This window comes from Hyla sarda, chromosome 2 (assembly GCF_029499605.1).
Source record: "Hyla sarda isolate aHylSar1 chromosome 2, aHylSar1.hap1, whole genome shotgun sequence".
Lineage (NCBI taxonomy): Eukaryota > Metazoa > Chordata > Amphibia > Anura > Hylidae > Hyla > Hyla sarda.
This window is the reverse complement of record NC_079190.1, coordinates 9,429,829-9,448,404: the sequence shown is the minus strand read 5'-3', so window position 1 is coordinate 9,448,404 and position 18,576 is coordinate 9,429,829. Positions and strand designations below refer to the sequence as shown.

At 48.8% G+C, this 18,576-nt stretch overlaps 1 protein-coding gene across 1 annotated transcript; it reads right to left on the bottom strand.

Moving 5' to 3' along the window:
• Nucleotides 1-13,668: 13,668 nt before the first annotated feature.
• Nucleotides 13,669-14,589, bottom strand: LOC130357317 (odorant receptor 131-2-like). Its single transcript, XM_056559999.1, has one exon. It carries the CDS (start codon nucleotides 14,587-14,589, stop codon nucleotides 13,669-13,671), a length of 921 nt encoding a protein of 306 aa, XP_056415974.1.
• Nucleotides 14,590-18,576: the final 3,987 nt, after the last annotated feature.

The window sequence follows — 18,576 nt, the reverse complement described above, 5'->3', positions numbered from 1 at the left end:
TATACTGCCCAAGGTAAATATCCACATTGGACACTTCCTTGGCCTGCAAACAAGAAGAACCATTGTAGCAGGAAGGAAAAACAGACCACACATATAAGTCTGCCTTCATGGGCTTGGTGACCCTGAAAAAATGGTGTGTTTCCCAAATGCCCTTGGTAGCCATAGCAAGCCGTCTGCAGAAGGCTCTGCCCATCAGCATTACTCTGGAGGCAAATGCTAAGTGTCCCAGGAATGAGTGTAACTGTTTGATAGTTTACCATTGAGGGGCCTTCTGTTTTGTCCTCAGCAATTAGTACGCCTAAGTAAGGGTGTCGCAAAAAGTCTTAAGGGCATGGAGGATCGTGTCCGTGTAGGGTGGACCTATGAATAGAAAGTCGTTTAGATAGTGTAGCATGAATGAAACCCCTGCCCTCTCTGAGACAACCCATTCAAGGAATGAACTGAATAATTCAAAGTAGTAGGATATAAAACATCCCATTGGAAGTGTCATATCATAGTAGTAGAGTCCTTGAAAGGAAAAGCTAAGTAAATGGAAACAGTCATGGTGAACAGGTAGGGGCCTGAAGGCTGACTAGATATCACCAAAGTTTACTTAGGAAATGACAATTGATGAATTAGTCTGTATTTTCCTTGCTCTTTTTTGGGTATGACCCCCTAGTGGGGAGACTAGTAGGTTGTAGGGGGGGGGGGGGACCAACATGAGTGAGCTATCCTATTCATTTGAAGCTTTTGTGTGTGGGTGGTCTTTAGTAGTGTTGAGCAGCATAGGCCATATTCGAATTCGCGAATATTCGCGAATATATGGATAAATATTCGTCATATATTCGCGAATATTCGTTATATGCTCGTTTTATTTTCGCATATGCGAAAATTCACGTATGTGAAAATTAGCATATGTGAATATTAGCCCATACAAAATTAACACCCGTTAAAATTCGCATATGCGAAATTAGCATATGCTAATTTTCGCATATGCGAATTTTCGCGCGCCAGTCTCTCACAGTAGTATTAGAGCCTTCTTTACACCACACAAGCTGGAAGCAGAGAGGGGGGATCACTGTGATGTGTACTGTGAAGAAAAAAAAAAAAAAAACGAATATTCGTAATTACGAATATATAGCGCTATATTCGCGAAATTCGCGAATTTGCGAATATGCGATATTCGCGAATAATATTCGAATTGCGAATATTCGTGAGCAACACTAGTCTTTAGCTGATTTGTGTCCATCTTTTGTCTGATCACTGGGGATCCCTTTTCTAGGTAAGGCATTATTGGCTAGAAGGGGTTTTGGGGTTGCTGCCTTGGACTTTTTAAAACAGTGTGCCGATGGGTGCGCGCCTCCATAATAGGAGCACTAATGTTTGAAACGACAAGATGAATACTGTGGTGGTCCAGTACGAGATGTGTTACCCCGTGCTCCTGCTGTCCTGTCAGGCAGCCTCCTTCAGTGTCCCAAAGGCCCCCTGCACTTGTTTCCCTATTGTAAATATGTTTTACCATGTAAAGTGTTATAAAATGTAATGTTGCTTTAAGAGTTATACCACGTGATATGTCATGTGATTGTTACCTAGGAGGTACCACTGACCAGGTGATCCCAAGAGTGACCTATGGGCTCCCTGCTAGTCTCCCCCATATAAGCCCTGGGTGGAGCTTCTCTCTCTTCTCTCTCTTGCTTCCTGCTGAGGTCCAGTGCAGTTGTGCCTAGTGTGTGTGTCCAGAGTGTTGGAGACCTCAAAGTCCAGTCAGCGTGGTCTGTATTCAATTGTCCAGTCCTACTTCAAGTCCCAGCAAGCCCTTAAGGTCTCTGCGTCACCGGTCACCTCCTTGGGCCCTGGCTGAACTGTATAGACTTTGCCAACTGTCTACCCTCAGTAAAGCTACCGTTGTCCGTAATTTTGAGTCAGAGTTTTTATTGCCCCCGTGCCTAGCCCAGGATCCAGCGGTATACCTTCCGTTGGTTATAGGCTAAACCACGCCCTGGCGTCACAAGTACAAGGGGTTAAAGCCATCTGCCCCTAGGGTAACAACAACTGCCCTCATCACACCCCGCCACCACAGCTTTTGGCATCACCAACAGGATACTACTAGTCCTCCTGAACTGTGTCCAATATTGTCTGCAAAAACTGCATGCCGATGCGTGTTTTACTTGTGGCGCTTGTGAAACAGAGGGGGAGGTGCAGAAAAGACTGTAATTTCCCATTGAGGATTGTAGAGAGTCGGTACCTGCAAGGGTTAATTGAGTCCAGTGTTACCCACGCAGCACGCAGCACCGCCCCCTCAGACCCCAGCGGTGACGCCTCTCCAGCTCAGTGAGGAGGAATCAAAGAGCCTCCCTGTGTTGCACAGGGGAAGACTTTGCCGACCGGTCCAAAACAGGAAGTTCCCTGGGTGCAGCCATATTGGAGGTTCCGGCGCCTGCGTCCAGCTCCGCTGTCTTCTATCAAGCACCCGCTGCAGCACAGACTCTGCAAACGCCAACGATTACCAGTATCAAGTCTCCGGTACTGGTAACTATCAGCATTAACCCACTAGTGTCCGCAAGTCTGGTCGCAGGACAAATTTCTACTGGGTACCTGCAAAATAGAGGGGGAGCATTCATTATAGTACTCCCACTAGCCGAGTCTAAGCCGCTGCAGCACTTCAGGAATTATCTTAAAGGGGAAAGCACCTTATTCTTCTTAAAGCGACAGCACACTCAAAATTCAACAAGATGTCAGAACCCAGCTCTCCAGATCAACCAGGCGACAGTGCCCCTCCATCTCCAGCAGCGAGATCATCACGTGTCCCAGCGGACAGAATGTTGTCAGTCCTGCCTTCAGTCCACATCAACAAGCCTGGTGTTCCAGCGTCTGCACCGGTATTCATGGGGAACCCTGTCCTCCATACCTACAATGGAGACCCCTTCACCCTGAGGGATTTCCAAGAAAGGATCCAGAGTTTGTTTGTCTTTTACTCTTTCCCTCCTAAGCAATAGGTATATGGTGTCCCAGTACGGGATATGGTCCTTCTGTCCCATCAGGTTGAGTCCCTGTCTGTCCCCTGGCTCCCCTGCAGTATCTCGCCCTGTGTATATAGGTTTCCCATAAAGAGTTTTCACATACTGAGTAAAGGACCTTTATTGTTTGTCACATGATTATAGTTGTACCACATGATTGTGTTTAAGTCACATGTTTAAGTCATATGACCAGAGAACCCAGTGACCAGGTGACCTCTCTAGTGACTTATGGGCTCCTTGCACAGCCCCCTATGTAAGATAGGGAGGAACTGAAATCTCTCTCTTAGTTCCTGAGGTCCAGTGCAGTCAAGTCCTCTCAGTATCAGTGTCCAGAGCATTAGAGGCCTCAAGCCTAAAGTCTGCAGCCACCTATCAATTGCAAGTAAGCTAAAGTCATCTAATTGTCAGTCATAAAGTCAGTCAAGTTAAGTATACTGTCTAGTCACTGTGGCCTGCATTATAGTCAGTCTACCTACTGCAAGTCCCAGCAAGGCTGCGATGTCCCCCTTTGTCACTGGCCACCTCTCTGGGATATTGGCTGAACTGTATAGACTGTACCATCTGTCTAACCTCAGTAAAAGCTACCGTTACCCTTAACCTGGCCTTGGACTCTTTATTGCCCCTGCCTGACCTAGGACTAGTGGTTCTATCTTTGGGTGGTGATATAGGAAAACCACGCCCTAGTGTCATGAACACGAAGGGGTTAATACCATCTACCCCTGGGCAACACCATCTGCCCCTTACACCTCACCTCACACTCTGTGGCTCACCACAGGTGCAATTGCTCACAGGACAACTACAGGGACCAGCGTAAGAGGAAGTCCGCACCTGGCCAGCCTCCGAGAAGGCGACTGTAGAGCAGATCTTTGAAGGACTGTACCAGGTATTTAAGTCAAAGTCTCCATCAGAGGTACGTCTACGGCTGTATGAAAGGCAGCAGAAGCCAGGTGTGACCTTGAGAGCATACGCCGAAGCCCTACATAATGCCCTAGAGACTGTTCAAAAATTAGACGGTATAACTCCAGAGCAGGGCAACAAGGTGTTAATGGACAGATTTATTGATTGTCCCAATTATTATGAGCCCCAAGCACAGCTGCGAATGTTAGCAGTCCAAAACCCCAACTTGTCATTCCCCGCTTTCAAGAGACTGGCTATCCAAGTGATTGAGTCCGGGACTGAGTTAGGGGAAGCTTGTCCACCTGTCCAAGAGCCATTAAAGGCAGTAGCCAGACCTATACCACCACCATCACAGCCCCTGCCCCAGTGTCACCTGCTTTGCCAGTCACCGCAGCCTCAGATTTACAGAATGTTAGGCAGGACATTGAACAACTGACTAAGGCTGTGAAGGAGCTTGCCACCCGGTCCACCCCACCTTACCTTGAACCGCCCCAACCCAGAAAACCTGCCCCTGCTCATGCTCCCCACAATTTCAACCCTCGCAACCCTCCGCCTAATAGACCTTCAGGGACTCAAAGACCCTTTTGTACCTATTGTAATAAACCAGGACATTGGAAAATGCAGTGTTGGGATTTAAACAGATTTTCCCTGAGGTTGCAGACCGGCCCTCAGGAAAAGCGTCATCAGGTCCAATCCCTGAACGACCTCAGACAGGACTCTCACTTTATGTCGCCTCTTGTCCCTATGTAAAAATTATTGTAGAAGGTGTACCGTTGGAGGCGTTGATGGATACAGGGTCACAAGTGTCTACTATATCTAAAAATGTTTTCTACCAGCATTGGGATGCTAGTTTATTGTGTGAGCCTGAGGATGTTAACTTCAGAGTAGTTGCGGGTAATGGGCAACCAATCCCCAAACATGGATACTGGGAGCCAACCATTCAGTTGGGAAAGCATATACTTAGCGGACAGGGAGTGATTGTAACTAATGTTACAGATAAGAGGTCTGCTGAATTTATACTGGGGATGAACATTATTAAAAACTGTTTTGTTGAAATAGTAGATGCCTTGCATGCCTCTCTTCCCCATATATCACCTTCAGGCCAGCGGGCTGTGCAGCACCACTTGAAAGTTCTACAAGCGGAGTGGTAGTTTGCCAACAAGCAAGGGGAAATCTGCAAAGTTTGAGTACAAGACATCCGGTCGGTGACCTTGTAACCCAACACAACACATCATCTGGTGTCGTGCACGTCCCGGAGTCCAGAATAGAGACTATCAAGCCCTGCTGGAGCCTCTGCAACTAAAAGACCACCCTCTTGTTTGAGCTGCGAGAAGCCTTGTCACCATTACCAACCTGTCTAATGCTGTTTCTGTGTTACCCAAATACACCCCAGTAGCCCAGTTGTATCTCATAGAGTCAAAGAACATCTTAACAGAATGTATGGTGGCCCGGGTCTGCTGCTTGCTTCTCCACCCTCCACCACTTAACCAGCAGATATTGGCAAGTGCCCATAGCCATGGAAGACCAGGAAAAGACCGCATTTGTGACACCCATGGGACTGTTCGAGTTTAAAAGTATGCTATGTAATGCCCCTGCTACGTTCTATCATCTGATGAAAAGGTGCCTGGGCAATCTGAATTTTCAAAGTATCCTATTGTACCTGGACAATGTCATTGTGTAATCCAAGTCCTACCAGGAACACCTCAGTCATCTGTCAGACGTCTTCCAAGTCCTGATCAAGCATGGGCTGAAAATCAAGCCGTCAAAGTGTCACTTGCTCAAACCTCAGGTACACTACCTGGGTCATGTTGTCAGCCCCGAGGGAGTCCAGCCCAATCCTGAAAAGGTGGAAGTTGTGAAGAACTGGCCTACCCCGCACATGGTGAAAGATGTCAGGAGCTTCTTGGGATTTGCCGGCTACTACCGCCGCTTCATTCCCCACTTCGCCAAGATTGCAGAACCCCTTATAGCTCTCTTACGGGGTATGGCGAAGGAGAACTATAATGGGAAACTACCTGTTGAATGGGCAGAAGAGCAAGAGACAGCGTTCCGAGCTCTTAAACGTCTGCTGAAAGAGCCACCCATCCTGGCGTGCCCGGACTACGGTTAGTCGTTCTGGTTTTATACCGATGCCAGTTTTGAAGGTCTGGGAGCTGTCCTTTCCCAAGTCCAGGAAGGGCAAGAGCTAGTACTTGCCTATGCCAGTCGTAACCTGCGAGGAGCAGAGAAGAACGTTGCAAACTACAGCTCATTCAAGTTAGAATTTCTTGCCCTGGCATGGGCCATGACCCAAAAGTTCAAAGACTACTTGGCTGCCACGCCATTTACTGTCTACACGGATAATAACCCTTTGGCCCACCTGAACACTGCCAAGTTGGGTGCCATCGAACAAGGTTGGGCTTCAAGATTAGCCAATTACAGTTTCACCATCAAGTACAGAAGCGGCCAATGTGTCAATGCCAATTTACTGTCTCGGATGACCCCTGGCGAAGAACCATCTGTCGAAGACATGTGGGAGGAGGTGGATTCCCCCATTTTATCAATGGTTCATGAACCAGAATGTTGTGACCGCCTTGATGGACGGTGAACCCAGGTCCGAAAAGGTTAAAGAAGACTTGCACACCTGGAAGACTCTTCAAGATGAAAGTCGAGTCATGGGGGATCTGTTGGACTACCTTCTGGCGAAAGAGGTATCAACCCGCCTACACCAGGACCAGTATGATTATGAGCTGAAGTGTCTGTGGCGACAGAGGAAGCGACTGTTTATGCACAAAGGGCTGTTGTGCCAAAATTCTTTGGATCCGGTTTCTGGTGATCAACTTTATCAGATTCTGGTTCCCCGAAGAGACGCGGCGATGGTCCTCAACGCATACCATGATCAGTCGGGACACTTTGGAGTCCACAAGACCGAAGCTACTGTCAGGTGAAGATTCTATTGGATTGGAATGCTGAGCGGCATTGAGAAATGGTGCAGTGAATGTGCTGTCTGTAATGTCACCAAGAATGTACACAAGGACACATGAGCACCCCTCCATTCCATCCAGAGTGAAAGGCCTAACCAGTTGGGCGCGCTAGACCATGTCAAGTTGTCTCCTACCCGGTCCGGGTACACTTATGCTGTCACCATGGTGGATCACTACTCTAAATGGGTTGTTGTACCTGTTAAAGACCTCACAGCCAAGACAGCAGCCCAGATGTTCTACTCCAATTGGGTGCAAACCCTTGCGTGTCGGGAGTCTGTCCTAACTGACCGGGGAATGGCTTTCGAGGCCCAAGTCTTCCAAGAGCTGTATCAATTCCATGCCTGCAAGAAACTCCAGCCTACTGCTTATCACCCCCAGGGGAATGGGCTCTGTGAACGCATCAACCAAGTCTTTATCCACATGCTGCGAGTCGCCCCTACTGCTGCCCGAATTATTGGAGATCTATAATAACATAGTCCACTGTTCTACGAGGTACACCCCTTTCTATTTGATGATGGGGCACCACGGACAGCTGCCTAAAGACCGAACATTTGAGCTCTAAGCCCCATTCAACAACTCTCTGCAAGCCTCCCTGGAGTGGGTCTCTGACCACCAGAGAAGAATCCAAGAGGCCAAAGAAATTGTCAACAAGATAATGGGCGAGGCCCAGCAGAGACAACAGGAGTATTATAACCGTCATGCTTCTGCCAAAACACTTCAGTTGGGCGATAAAGTCTGGCTGCAGAAGATTTCAAGGACCCACAAGTTAGACTCTATCTGGGAGACAGAACTGTACATAGTGACGGCCATACCCTATCCGAACTCTGATGCATACGAAGTACAAAGTCTGGGTATGAGACACAAGTTGTTCACCGAAACCGAATCAAGTTGTGTCTGAAAGAAGATCTATCAGTGCTCCCAGCACCACCCCCTCCAGCTGTCAGACCTGTGAGAGACTATGTCCCAGGTGAGGGAATCCACCCATCCATGGATTTCCCCATGTTTTCTCCAACTCCGCCTGCGATCTTCTGTGTCTCACCAATACCAGGGCCGGTTCAACCAACACTAGGCTCCACACCAGTCCCAGTCTTGTCACCATTGGCTCCGGCCTACATGCCAGTCTCTAGAGTACCAATTTATTCTCCAGCCTTTCCAGTACAGATGGCAGCAACTCTGGGTCCCGCCAGCCCTGGACCAATACCCGCTCTTGAATTCGTCGAGGAAGAGTTAGCTGCAGCGTCCAAGGGCTCCCGAAGACGCAAGAGTTCCAGATTCCCCCGAAGTGATGTTGCGTAGGTCCCAACGGTCATCACAAGGACAAATTCCCGCCAGGTACAAAGATTAACTCAATGTAAAGTTATGTACCACACATAGTCAGTTCACATATGGTAAAAGTAGTCCACACATATGCAAATAGTTAAGATAGGACTGTAACATTATTTGTCGGCCCAGTCCACAAGTTCTAAATATATACAGTTATGTGTCTAATGTTTTCTCTCCTGTCCACGTGTACAGGGTAATCTACTGGCCAGAGGGTTCACCTGATATCTACAGTAGATAATGCACGTAGAGCGACAGAATTGCTAAATGTAAAGGTAACACTGTTGTATAGTGTAACAACATATATTGAGTTCTGGGGAGAAGAGTTGAGAATCGAGGGGCCCCAGCAGCCAAGGCATTGGGTAGATAGCCTCCGGCAGCCCAATCCTTGAATCTATGTATATTGATATGTATATTGTTGCCTTGAGTGTCTTCAGAAAGCAGTTACAAAGTCAAATTAACCCCATATGTTTAAAGAGCATGTATGGACATTCACCATGCCACATGGACTCATCCTTATCTTGTTTCGTAATCCAGACCTAAGAAGGACATTGTGCATAAATTCCCCAGGAACTGTCACTAGGCCTCAGTAGCCACTTCTGTCCTCCGCCCTCCAGGACTGGGCGTCGAGGACGACTTTAATTAAGAAGGGGAGTTTGTGGGGGCCCAGTATGGGAGGTGTTACCCCATGCTCCTGCTGTCCTGTCAGGGAGCCTCCTTCAGTGTCCCCAAGGCCCCCTGCACTTGTTTCCCCATTGTAAATATGTTTTACCATGTAAATTGTTATAAAATGTAATGTTGCTTTAAGAGTTATACCATGTGATATGTCATGTGATTGTTACCCAGGAGGTACCAGTGACCAGGTGATCCCAGGGGTGACCTATGGGCTCCTTGCTAGTCTCCCCCATATAAGCCCTGGGTGGAGCTAGCTTCTCTCTCTTTGATCTCTGCACTTCTGCTAAGCTGAGGTCCCAGTGCAGTCGCCTTGTGTGTGTGTCCAGAGTGTTGGAGGCCTCAAAGTCAAGTCCGGCAGCCACCATCATTTCAAGTAAGCTAAAGTCACAGCTTTATGAGTCAAGTCAGTCCCTGTCATCTGTCAAGTCAGCGTGGTCTGTATTTGTCCAGTCCTACCACAAGTCCCAGCAAGCCCTTAAGGTCTCTGTGACACTGGTCACCTCCTTGGGCCCTGGCTGAACTGTATAGACTTCCCCAACTGTCTACCCTCAAGAAGCTACCGTTGTCTGTAACTTGGCGTCGAAGTCTTTATTGCCCCCGTGCCTAGCCCAGGATCCAGCGGTATACCTTCGGGTGGTTTTAGGCTAAACCATGCCCTGGCGTCATGAATACAAGGGGTTAATGCCATCTGCCCCTAGGGTAACAACATCTGCCCTCATCACACCCGCTACCACAATACCATCTGCAGTGGCTTTCATTGTATAACCAGCATTCCCCTTTTCCAATGACTGAGGGACTTGAGGCCGATGCCCCAGAGTGGGCACCGGCCTTGTGCTGAAAGGGAGAGGGTTAAAGGGGTACTACTGTGCTGACAATTTATCCCCTATCTAAAGGATAGGGGATAAGTTGCCTGATCGCGCGGTCTCGCGCGTAGCACCCCACTCTCATCAGGTTCCGGAGAGAACATCCGTCACGCTCCGCCCCCTCAATGCAAGTCTATGGTAGGGGCGAGACAGCTGTCTCGCCCCCTGCCCCATAGACTTACATTGAGGGGGCGGAGTGTGACATCACATGGGGGCGGAGCCGTGAAGTCACGATACTCCGGCCCCGTGATCGGCAGTCATCAGACCCGGAGCGATGTTCGCTCTGGGGCCTGATGAGAGCGGGGTGCTGCGTGCGAGATCGTGGGGGTCCCGCCGCTGGGGACCCCACGCGATGAGGCAACTTATCCCCTATCCTTTAGATAGGGGATAAGTTGACAGCACGGTAGTACCCCTTTAAGCTGGGCGGTTTGGGTTCATGACCAGTAGCCATAAATTAACATCTTGGCTGTCCCAAGTCTGTTGTGGCCTAAAGGGCTTGTGTTTTTTACATTGTTCATCATATTGTGACCAACATGATCCCTAGTATGTTTTGTATGCACCCCAGATCATGTTCACGTATGAGAACAAGGACAGGCCTAGCTTTGGGTAACATTCACATTAGGTACTGGCGTAAATGGCAAAACCTTGTAACCAATTACCAATGTATGTGAAATAGTTTTTTGTTTGTCTTTGTCCGTGTCAACTGGACATTTAAAAGGTTTATCTATGGACACCTGCTGGGACTAGGGAGTAGACATCCACTAATTGACGGGATCAAATTAGTTTTTTAAACTCGTCGGTGAGATGCCAGCTGAGCAGTAATACTGAATCAGCTAGTGCCGGATCTACTTGTGATACTGAGGGGATAGAGTCTTGCAAAAGGTCTATTTCCTTAATTATCATTGGAGGAGGGGAGTTACTTTGAATGCTGGCTGGGGCAGGCAACCTAATATGAACAAGATAATCTATGTGATGTTATTCATGATAGTGTCCCCTGTGGAATTTTCCCTCCCCCAAACTGTGCCCCAGTCACACTCCCCAACCAGGGTGTTTGTTGGATGGTCTGCCATGGCGCTGCGGAGGTTCATGCACCTGAAGGGAGCAGCCTGCCGTGTGGGATGTTGGCCATGATGGGGCAATCTTGATCTATGATGGATGAAGTGGCGGATGCTGCAGTCAGCTCGTCTCGGTAAAGCATCTTCCTCATTGCCACTGCAGAAGCTGGAGGCTGGTGGAGCATCAAAGGTCGCTGCCCTGGTGTTCAGTAAGCTGGACGGTGTGGATGGCCTGTGGTGCTAGGAATGTCGGGTAAAAGTTGCAGGGGAGTCATTTAATGAAGGGGGAGGGGGGCCGGGAGATAAAGGAGGAGGAGGAGGGGGAGTAATAGTTTCTGAGCGTGCTGCTGTTTATGGAGGTATAGCCAGATACAGTCAGTACAAAGAATACATACTTGTAGTAACAACAGTGCGGTGGGGAGTCTGGGATGATGGTCACGACGTGAATTTCGGTAACGGATGATTCTGGGGTGCTGCTTTTGCCCTATTGTTGTTTGACTCTTCTCTTTTTAAGTGTTTTAAACATTTTTTGGTATCAGTAAAGCTTTCATGATATGATATATCTGTGAGGGACTTCTTTTCCCTCTCAATGAGTAAGAGCACGAGGAGGCGCTACATAATATTAGGCAGGTGTTTTCGTTTTTAAGTTCTGGCTGATATTACAAGAATAGTTGTCTAAAAATGGCAAGATATGTTAAATAAGGTCACATTTTTGACTTTGCACAACATTTCATCTCTTTACATAAAAATGTGTCCATCATTCCATATATGAAAGGACTAAGGACCCTTGGAAGACTCATGAAGAAGCAGAAGTTAATGATCAGTCACATAAGAACAAAGGCCCAGATTTAACAAACTGTGTGAGAGAAAAAAATGTTGTAATTTTCCCATAGCAACCAATCCCAGCTCAGCTATCGAGCTCTGGCGAAGTAAAAGCTGAGCTGTGATTGGTTGCTGTGGGAAAATCAATTTTTTCTTTCACATAGTTTTATAAATCTGGGCCATAATCTTTAAGTAGCTTTTCAAATACGGTATCACAGAATGTTACAAATCTTTTTAATTTATTTAAAATAAAAAACTAAACTCTTGCAGTGACATAAGTATTCATACCCTTTACTCAGGACTTAGGTAAAGCCCTCTTGGCCACAATTACAGCCTCAAGTTTTTTCAGGGTATTGGGCAGGTGATGGGCAGTACCTTGTTTCCTCCAGACATGATGCTGCCCCCACCATGATCACTGTAGGGATGGTATTGGGCAGGTGATGGGCAGTGCCTGGTTTCCCCCAGACATGATGCTGCCCCCACCATGATCACTGTAGGGATGGTATTGGGCAGGTGATGGGCAGTGCCTGGTTTCCTCCAGACATAATGCTGCCCCCCACCATAATCACTGTAGGGATGGTATTGGGCAGGTGATGGGCAGTGCCTGGTTTCCTCCAGACATGATGCTGCCCCCACCATGATCACTGCAGGGATTGTATTGGGCAGATGATGGGTAGTGCCTGGTTTCCCCCAGACATGATGCTGCCCCCACCATGATCACTGTAGGGATGGTATTGGGCAGGTGATGGGCATTACCTGGTTTCCCCCAGACATGATGCTGCCCCCACCATGATCACTGTAGGGATGGTATTGGGCAGGGGATGGGCATTGCCTGGTTTCCCCCAGACATGATGCTGCCCCAAACATGATCACTGTAGGGATGGTATTGGGCAGGTGATGGGCAGTGCCTGGTTTCCCCCAGACATGATGCTGCCCCCACCATGATCACTGTAGGGATGGTATTGGTCAGGTGATGGGCATTGCCTGGTTTCCTCCAGAAATGATGCTGCCCCCACCATGATCACTGTAGGGGTGGTATTGGGAAGGTGATGGGCAGTGCCTGGTTTCCCCCAGACATGATGCTGCCCCCACCATGATCACTGTAGGGATGGTATTTGGCAGGTGATGGGCAGTGCCTGGTTTCCCCCAGACATGATGCTGCCCCCACCATGATCACTGTAGGGATGGTATTGGGCAGCTGATGGCCAGTGGCTGGTTTCCTCCATATATGACACATGAGAATTGAGGGCAGAAAGTTCAATCTTTGTTTCCACAGACCAGAGAATCTTGTTCCTTACAGTCTGATCCTTTAGATCCTTCTCTGTAATATCCAGGTGTCTTCCATGTGTTATTACTGTGGAGGCGTTTTTCTTCTTTCTTCCATAAAGCCCAGATTGTGGAGGCTGCAGTGATGGTTTCTCCAATCTGCGCACAGGATCTTTGGAGCTCGGTCAGAGTTACCATTGGGTTCTTGGTCATCTCTCTTACCAAGTCCCTTCTCCCCTGATTACTTAGTTTGGGGGTGGGGGGCAGCTCTAGGAAGAGTCCTGGTTTTTCCTTCTACTTCCATGTAAGAATTTAGAGGACACTGAGCTCTTGTGGGATCTTTCAGTTGAGCAGAAATGTTTTTGTTCCCTTCTCCAGATCTGTGTCTAAACACAATCCAGTCTCTGAGCTCTTCAGGCAGCTCTTTCCCTCTCACATCTCAGTGTTTACTCTGATATACATTGCCAGCTGTGAGACCTTATATAGACAGGGCTGTGTCTTCCCAAATCCTGTCCAATCAGCTGAATTTACCCCCAGGTGACTCCAACCAAGGTGGAAAAAACATCTCAGAGATGATCAAGAGAAAATGGAGGCAACAGAGCTAAATATCAAGAGTCCTAACAAAGAGTTTGAATACTTATGTCCATGCCAACTTAGAGTTTTTCCTTTTAAATACATTTTTCAAAAAAATTAAAAAAAAATCTATTTTTACATTCATTAGGGGTTACTGAGTGAAGAATGATGGGAAAAAAACAAGATTATATATATAGATATATATATATATATATATATATATATATATATATATATATTAAATAGTGCCACATTTTTGGGCTTTGCAGAACAGAAATGTTTTCATCTGTTTATGGAAAAGTTCATCCTTCAGTCCATATATGATAGGACTGAGAAACCTTGGAAGACATTGGAAAATGAAGAAGTTAATTGCCAGTATCATAATAGTAATATATTCTTTGAGTATCTTCTCTAGTAAGACATAGACAAAAGTGGACATACATAGCAACAACTGAAGCGCGTGGAGCATCACTGTTCTACCAGCTTTTACTGCAGATGCCTTTCCGGAACCAATATTCATGGCAACCACCATGATTCTGATGTAGGTAGAAATGATGATCAATCCCACCAAGGAAAAAGTTGTGATGTAGACAAAATCTCTGATGGTGTTTTGCACTTCAGTGAAGCGGAGGATTGACCGTATACATTTCACATGCAATAAGAAAAAACTACGATCTACGGATACACTCAAGACAACTAAGTCAACTAAATTAGGGATGAAACCGATTGCCCATATTACTCCGATCGCAATAATGGTTCTTCGAAAAGTGCAAATTTCACTGTGTCTTAGTGGGAAGCATATGGCTATATAGCGCTCCAAGGACATGAGAGCAAGGTTGTATGGGGTGATCTTCAAAGACGTTGAGGCTACAGTGATTGCAATGTAGCAAAATGGTACCGGGAAGGTGACTTGGTAGAAAAAAATTGTGAAAAGGAACAAGCTTAAGAACAGATATACTATATCAGTGATGAGCATGTGGGCAAATAGGACGTAGCGGACTTCTTCACGAGCAGAAGGGTTGGTGAAGTAGATTCTCAACATTACAGCCATGATGTAGAAGAAGACCACAAAGCTACAAGTGGTTATAAGTAAAAGAGTCAGTATCACAATCTCGCTGTTGTTCGTGTTAACTTCTTGGGTTATATTCTGTTCAATCATGTTCTGTCTGTCATAATTCGAGGTTTGAAGGCTGTAATAGAAACATGTAAGAGTTCAAATCAATGTAGAAGACATCAAACATTCCATCTCTGTCCATTCTTTCTGATCTACAGAACTTAGGTCAGTGTAAACCAGTGGATGATAACTCGAAAGGAGATTACACAGGCCTGGCTTCCTCCTGAATGTCCTCCTATCTATCTGACCGATCAGCTAATATCTCCTGCTTCCATATTATTATTTTTCGGTCTGTGCACAATGAGGTGTAGTCTTTTCTCCATCTACAGCTTGTCACGATTCGGCTTCCAGGTAGTGGATCCTCTGTGCCAGAGAGGGATTGGCGTGGACCGTGCTAGTGGACCGGTTCTAAGCCACTACTGGTTTTCACCAGAGCCCGCCGCAAAGCGGGATGGTCTTGCTGCGGCGGTAGTGACCAGGTCGTATCCACTAGCAACGGCTCTACCTCGCTGACTGCTGAAGATGGGCGCGGTACAAGGGAGTAGGCAGAAGCAAGGTCAGACGTAGCAGAAGGTCGGGGGCAGGCGGCAAGGTTCGTAGTCAGGATGGGTAGCAGAAGTTCAGGTACACAGGCTTTGGACACACTAAACGCTTTCACTGGCACAAGGCAACAAGATCCGGCAAGGGAGTGCAAGGGAGGAGACTAGATAAAGGCAGGGAGCAGGTGGGAGCCAATTAAGCTAATTGGGCCAGGCACCAATCATTGGTGCACTGGCCCTTTAAGTCTCAGAGAGCTGGCGCGCGCGCGCCCTAGAGAGCGGAGCCGCGCGCGCCAGCACATGACAGCAGGGGACCGGGACGGGTAAGTGACCTGGGATGCGATTCGCGAGCGGGCGCGTCCCGCTGTGCGAATCGCATCCCCAACGGCCAAAACAGTGCAGCGCTCCCGGTCAGCGGGACTGACCGGGGCGCTGCAGGGAGAAAGACGCCGTGAGCGCTCCGGGGAGGAGCGGGGACCCGGAGCGCTAGGCGTAACAGTACCCCCCCCCTTAGGTCTCCCCTTCTCTTTGTCCGGTAACTGCCTCCCCTGGGATGAGGACACCGGGAAAGAATGGAGGGTTTCCTCAACGGCAGGCAGTACAGCAGGAGTGGGAATGGGGAGGGAGGGCAGAGGGCGAGGCCTGGCACGGGGCAGTGTGACACCAGGACGGGGGCCATGAGGAGGCACAGAGGTTTGCCTGACGGGACTGGGAGGGGGGGAGAGGCACTTCCTATGGCAGGCAGAGTCCCAGTTCTTTATCTCCCCGGTGGTCCAATCAAGGGTGGGGGAATGAAGCCGGAGCCATGGCAGACCGAGGAGGACCTCAGAGGTACAACTGGGGAGAATGAAGAACTGAATCCTTTCGTGGTGGGGTCCGATAGACATCAGGAGGGGTTCTGTGCGGTAACGCACGGTGCAGTCCAATCTGGCTCCGTTGACCGCGGAAATGTAGAGCGGTTTGGCGAGACGGGTCACCGGGATGCTGAATTTATTGACAAAGGACTCCAAAATAAAATTCCCGGAGGCACCAGAGTCCAAGCAGGCCAAGGCTGAGAGGGAGGAGTTGGCTGTAGGAGAAATCCGCACAGGCACCGTGAGACGTGGAGAAGAAGATTTAGAACCAAGAGATGCCACACCCACGTGAGCTGGGTGCGTGCGTGCGTTTCCCAGGCGTGGAGGACGGATAGGGCAATCCACCAAGAAATGCTCGGTACTGGCACAGTACAGACAGAGATTTTCTTCTCTACGGCGATTCCTCTCTTCCTGGGTCAGGCGAGACCGATCCACTTGCATGGCCTCCTCGGCGGGAGGCCCAGGCATAGACTGCAAAGGATGCTGTGGGAGAGGTGCCCAGAGATCTAAGTCTTTTTCCTGGCGGAGCTCTTGGTGTCGCTCAGAAAAACGCATGTCAATGCGGGTAGCCAAATGGATGAGTTCTTGGAGGTTGGCAGGAATCTCTCGTGCGGCCAGCACATCCTTGATGCGACTGGATAGGCCTTTTTTAAAGGTCGCGCAGAGAGCCTCATTATTCCAGGATAGTTCAGATGCAAAAGTACGGAATTGTATGGCGTACTCGCCAACGGAAGAATTACCCTGGACCAGGTTCAGCAGGGCAGTCTCAGCAGAAGAGGCTCGGGCAGGTTCCTCAAAGACACTTCGGACTTCAGCAAAAAAGGACTGGACTGTGGCTGTGGCAGGATCATTGCGGTCCCAGAGCGGTGTGGCCCAAGACAAGGCCTTTCCTGAAAGAAGGCTTACTACGAACGCCACCTTAGACCGTTCTGTAGGAAACAAGTCTGACAACATCTCCATATGCAGGGAACACTGAGACAAAAATCCACGGCAGAGTCTGGAGTCCCCATCAAATTTGTCCGGCAGGGACAAGCGGAGGTTAGGAGCGGCCACTCGCTGCGGAGGAGGTGCAGGAGCTGGCGGAGGAGATGGTTGCTGCTGTAGCAGGGGCAGAATTTGCTGTAACATGGCGGTCAACTGCGACAGCTGCTGTCCTTGTTGGGCAATCTGCTGCGATTGCTGAGCGACCACCGTGGGAAGATCAGCGAGACTTGGCAGCGGCACCTCAGCGGGATCCATGGCCGGATCTACTGTCACGATTCGGCTTCCAGGTAGTGGATCCTCTGTGCCAGAGAGGGATTGGCGTGGACCGTGCTAGTGGACCGGTTCTAAGCCACTACTGGTTTTCACCAGAGCCCGCCGCAAAGCGGGATGGTCTTGCTGCGGCGGTAGTGACCAGGTCGTATCCACTAGCAACGGCTCTACCTCGCTGACTGCTGAAGATGGGCGCGGTACAAGGGAGTAGGCAGAAGCAAGGTCAGACGTAGCAGAAGGTCGGGGGCAGGCGGCAAGGTTCGTAGTCAGGATGGGTAGCAGAAGTTCAGGTACACAGGCTTTGGACACACTAAACGCTTTCACTGGCACAAGGCAACAAGATCCGGCAAGGGAGTGCAAGGGAGGAGACTAGATAAAGGCAGGGAGCAGGTGGGAGCCAATTAAGCTAATTGGGCCAGGCACCAATCATTGGTGCACTGGCCCTTTAAGTCTCAGAGAGCTGGCGCGCGCGCGCCCTAGAGAGCGGAGCCGCGCGCGCCAGCACATGACAGCAGGGGACCGGGACGGGTAAGTGACCTGGGATGCGATTCGCGAGCGGGCGCGTCCCGCTGTGCGAATCGCATCCCCAACGGCCAAAACAGTGCAGCGCTCCCGGTCAGCGGGACTGACCGGGGCGCTGCAGGGAGAAAGACGCCGTGAGCGCTCCGGGGAGGAGCGGGGACCCGGAGCGCTAGGCGTAACACAGCTATAATCTTAGCCATCTCACCATCTCGTTTTGTTTTTCTGTTCTAACAATATGCAGATGACTCCGGAATCTATCATTCTGCTCCCCGCCTAAATTAAATATAGACAAGAAAGATTGAGCTTTTCATCTTTCCTCCATGACAATTCGATCTGACACCCACAATATCCCTGTCTGTTAATGGGGTTTTCTGGGACTATATAATTAATGGACTATCCACAGGATAGGCCTTCATTCGCTGACTGGTGGGGTGTAGACATCCAGTTGCCGATCAGCTGTTCCCTGCCCCGCACTATACAGTGAACAGGATCAAAAGACCTGCACCATTCGTTGTATAGTGGTGGCGCTGGGCAACTGCAGCAAACAATTGTTCGTTTTTTTATTAGATCTTATGTGCCGCCATTTAAATCGCTATTGGCCGTACATCGTGTAAACAGGGAATATGCGGCCAATAGCAATGAATTTAAAGGGCTGCGCAACTGATTGAGCCTAGTGAAGGCTCTGTAACCGAGATCTAATCATCAAGATCGGTGCTCATTATCGTGGCAGCATTGGCCTGTGTAAAATGGCCTTAACATACTGATACCTCTCCAATCTATTCATAACTATTCTGCACAACTTATCTACCCCTCCTGTTCCTCTGCTCCTTTGCCTGTCAGTTCCTCCACAGTTTTTATTGAGT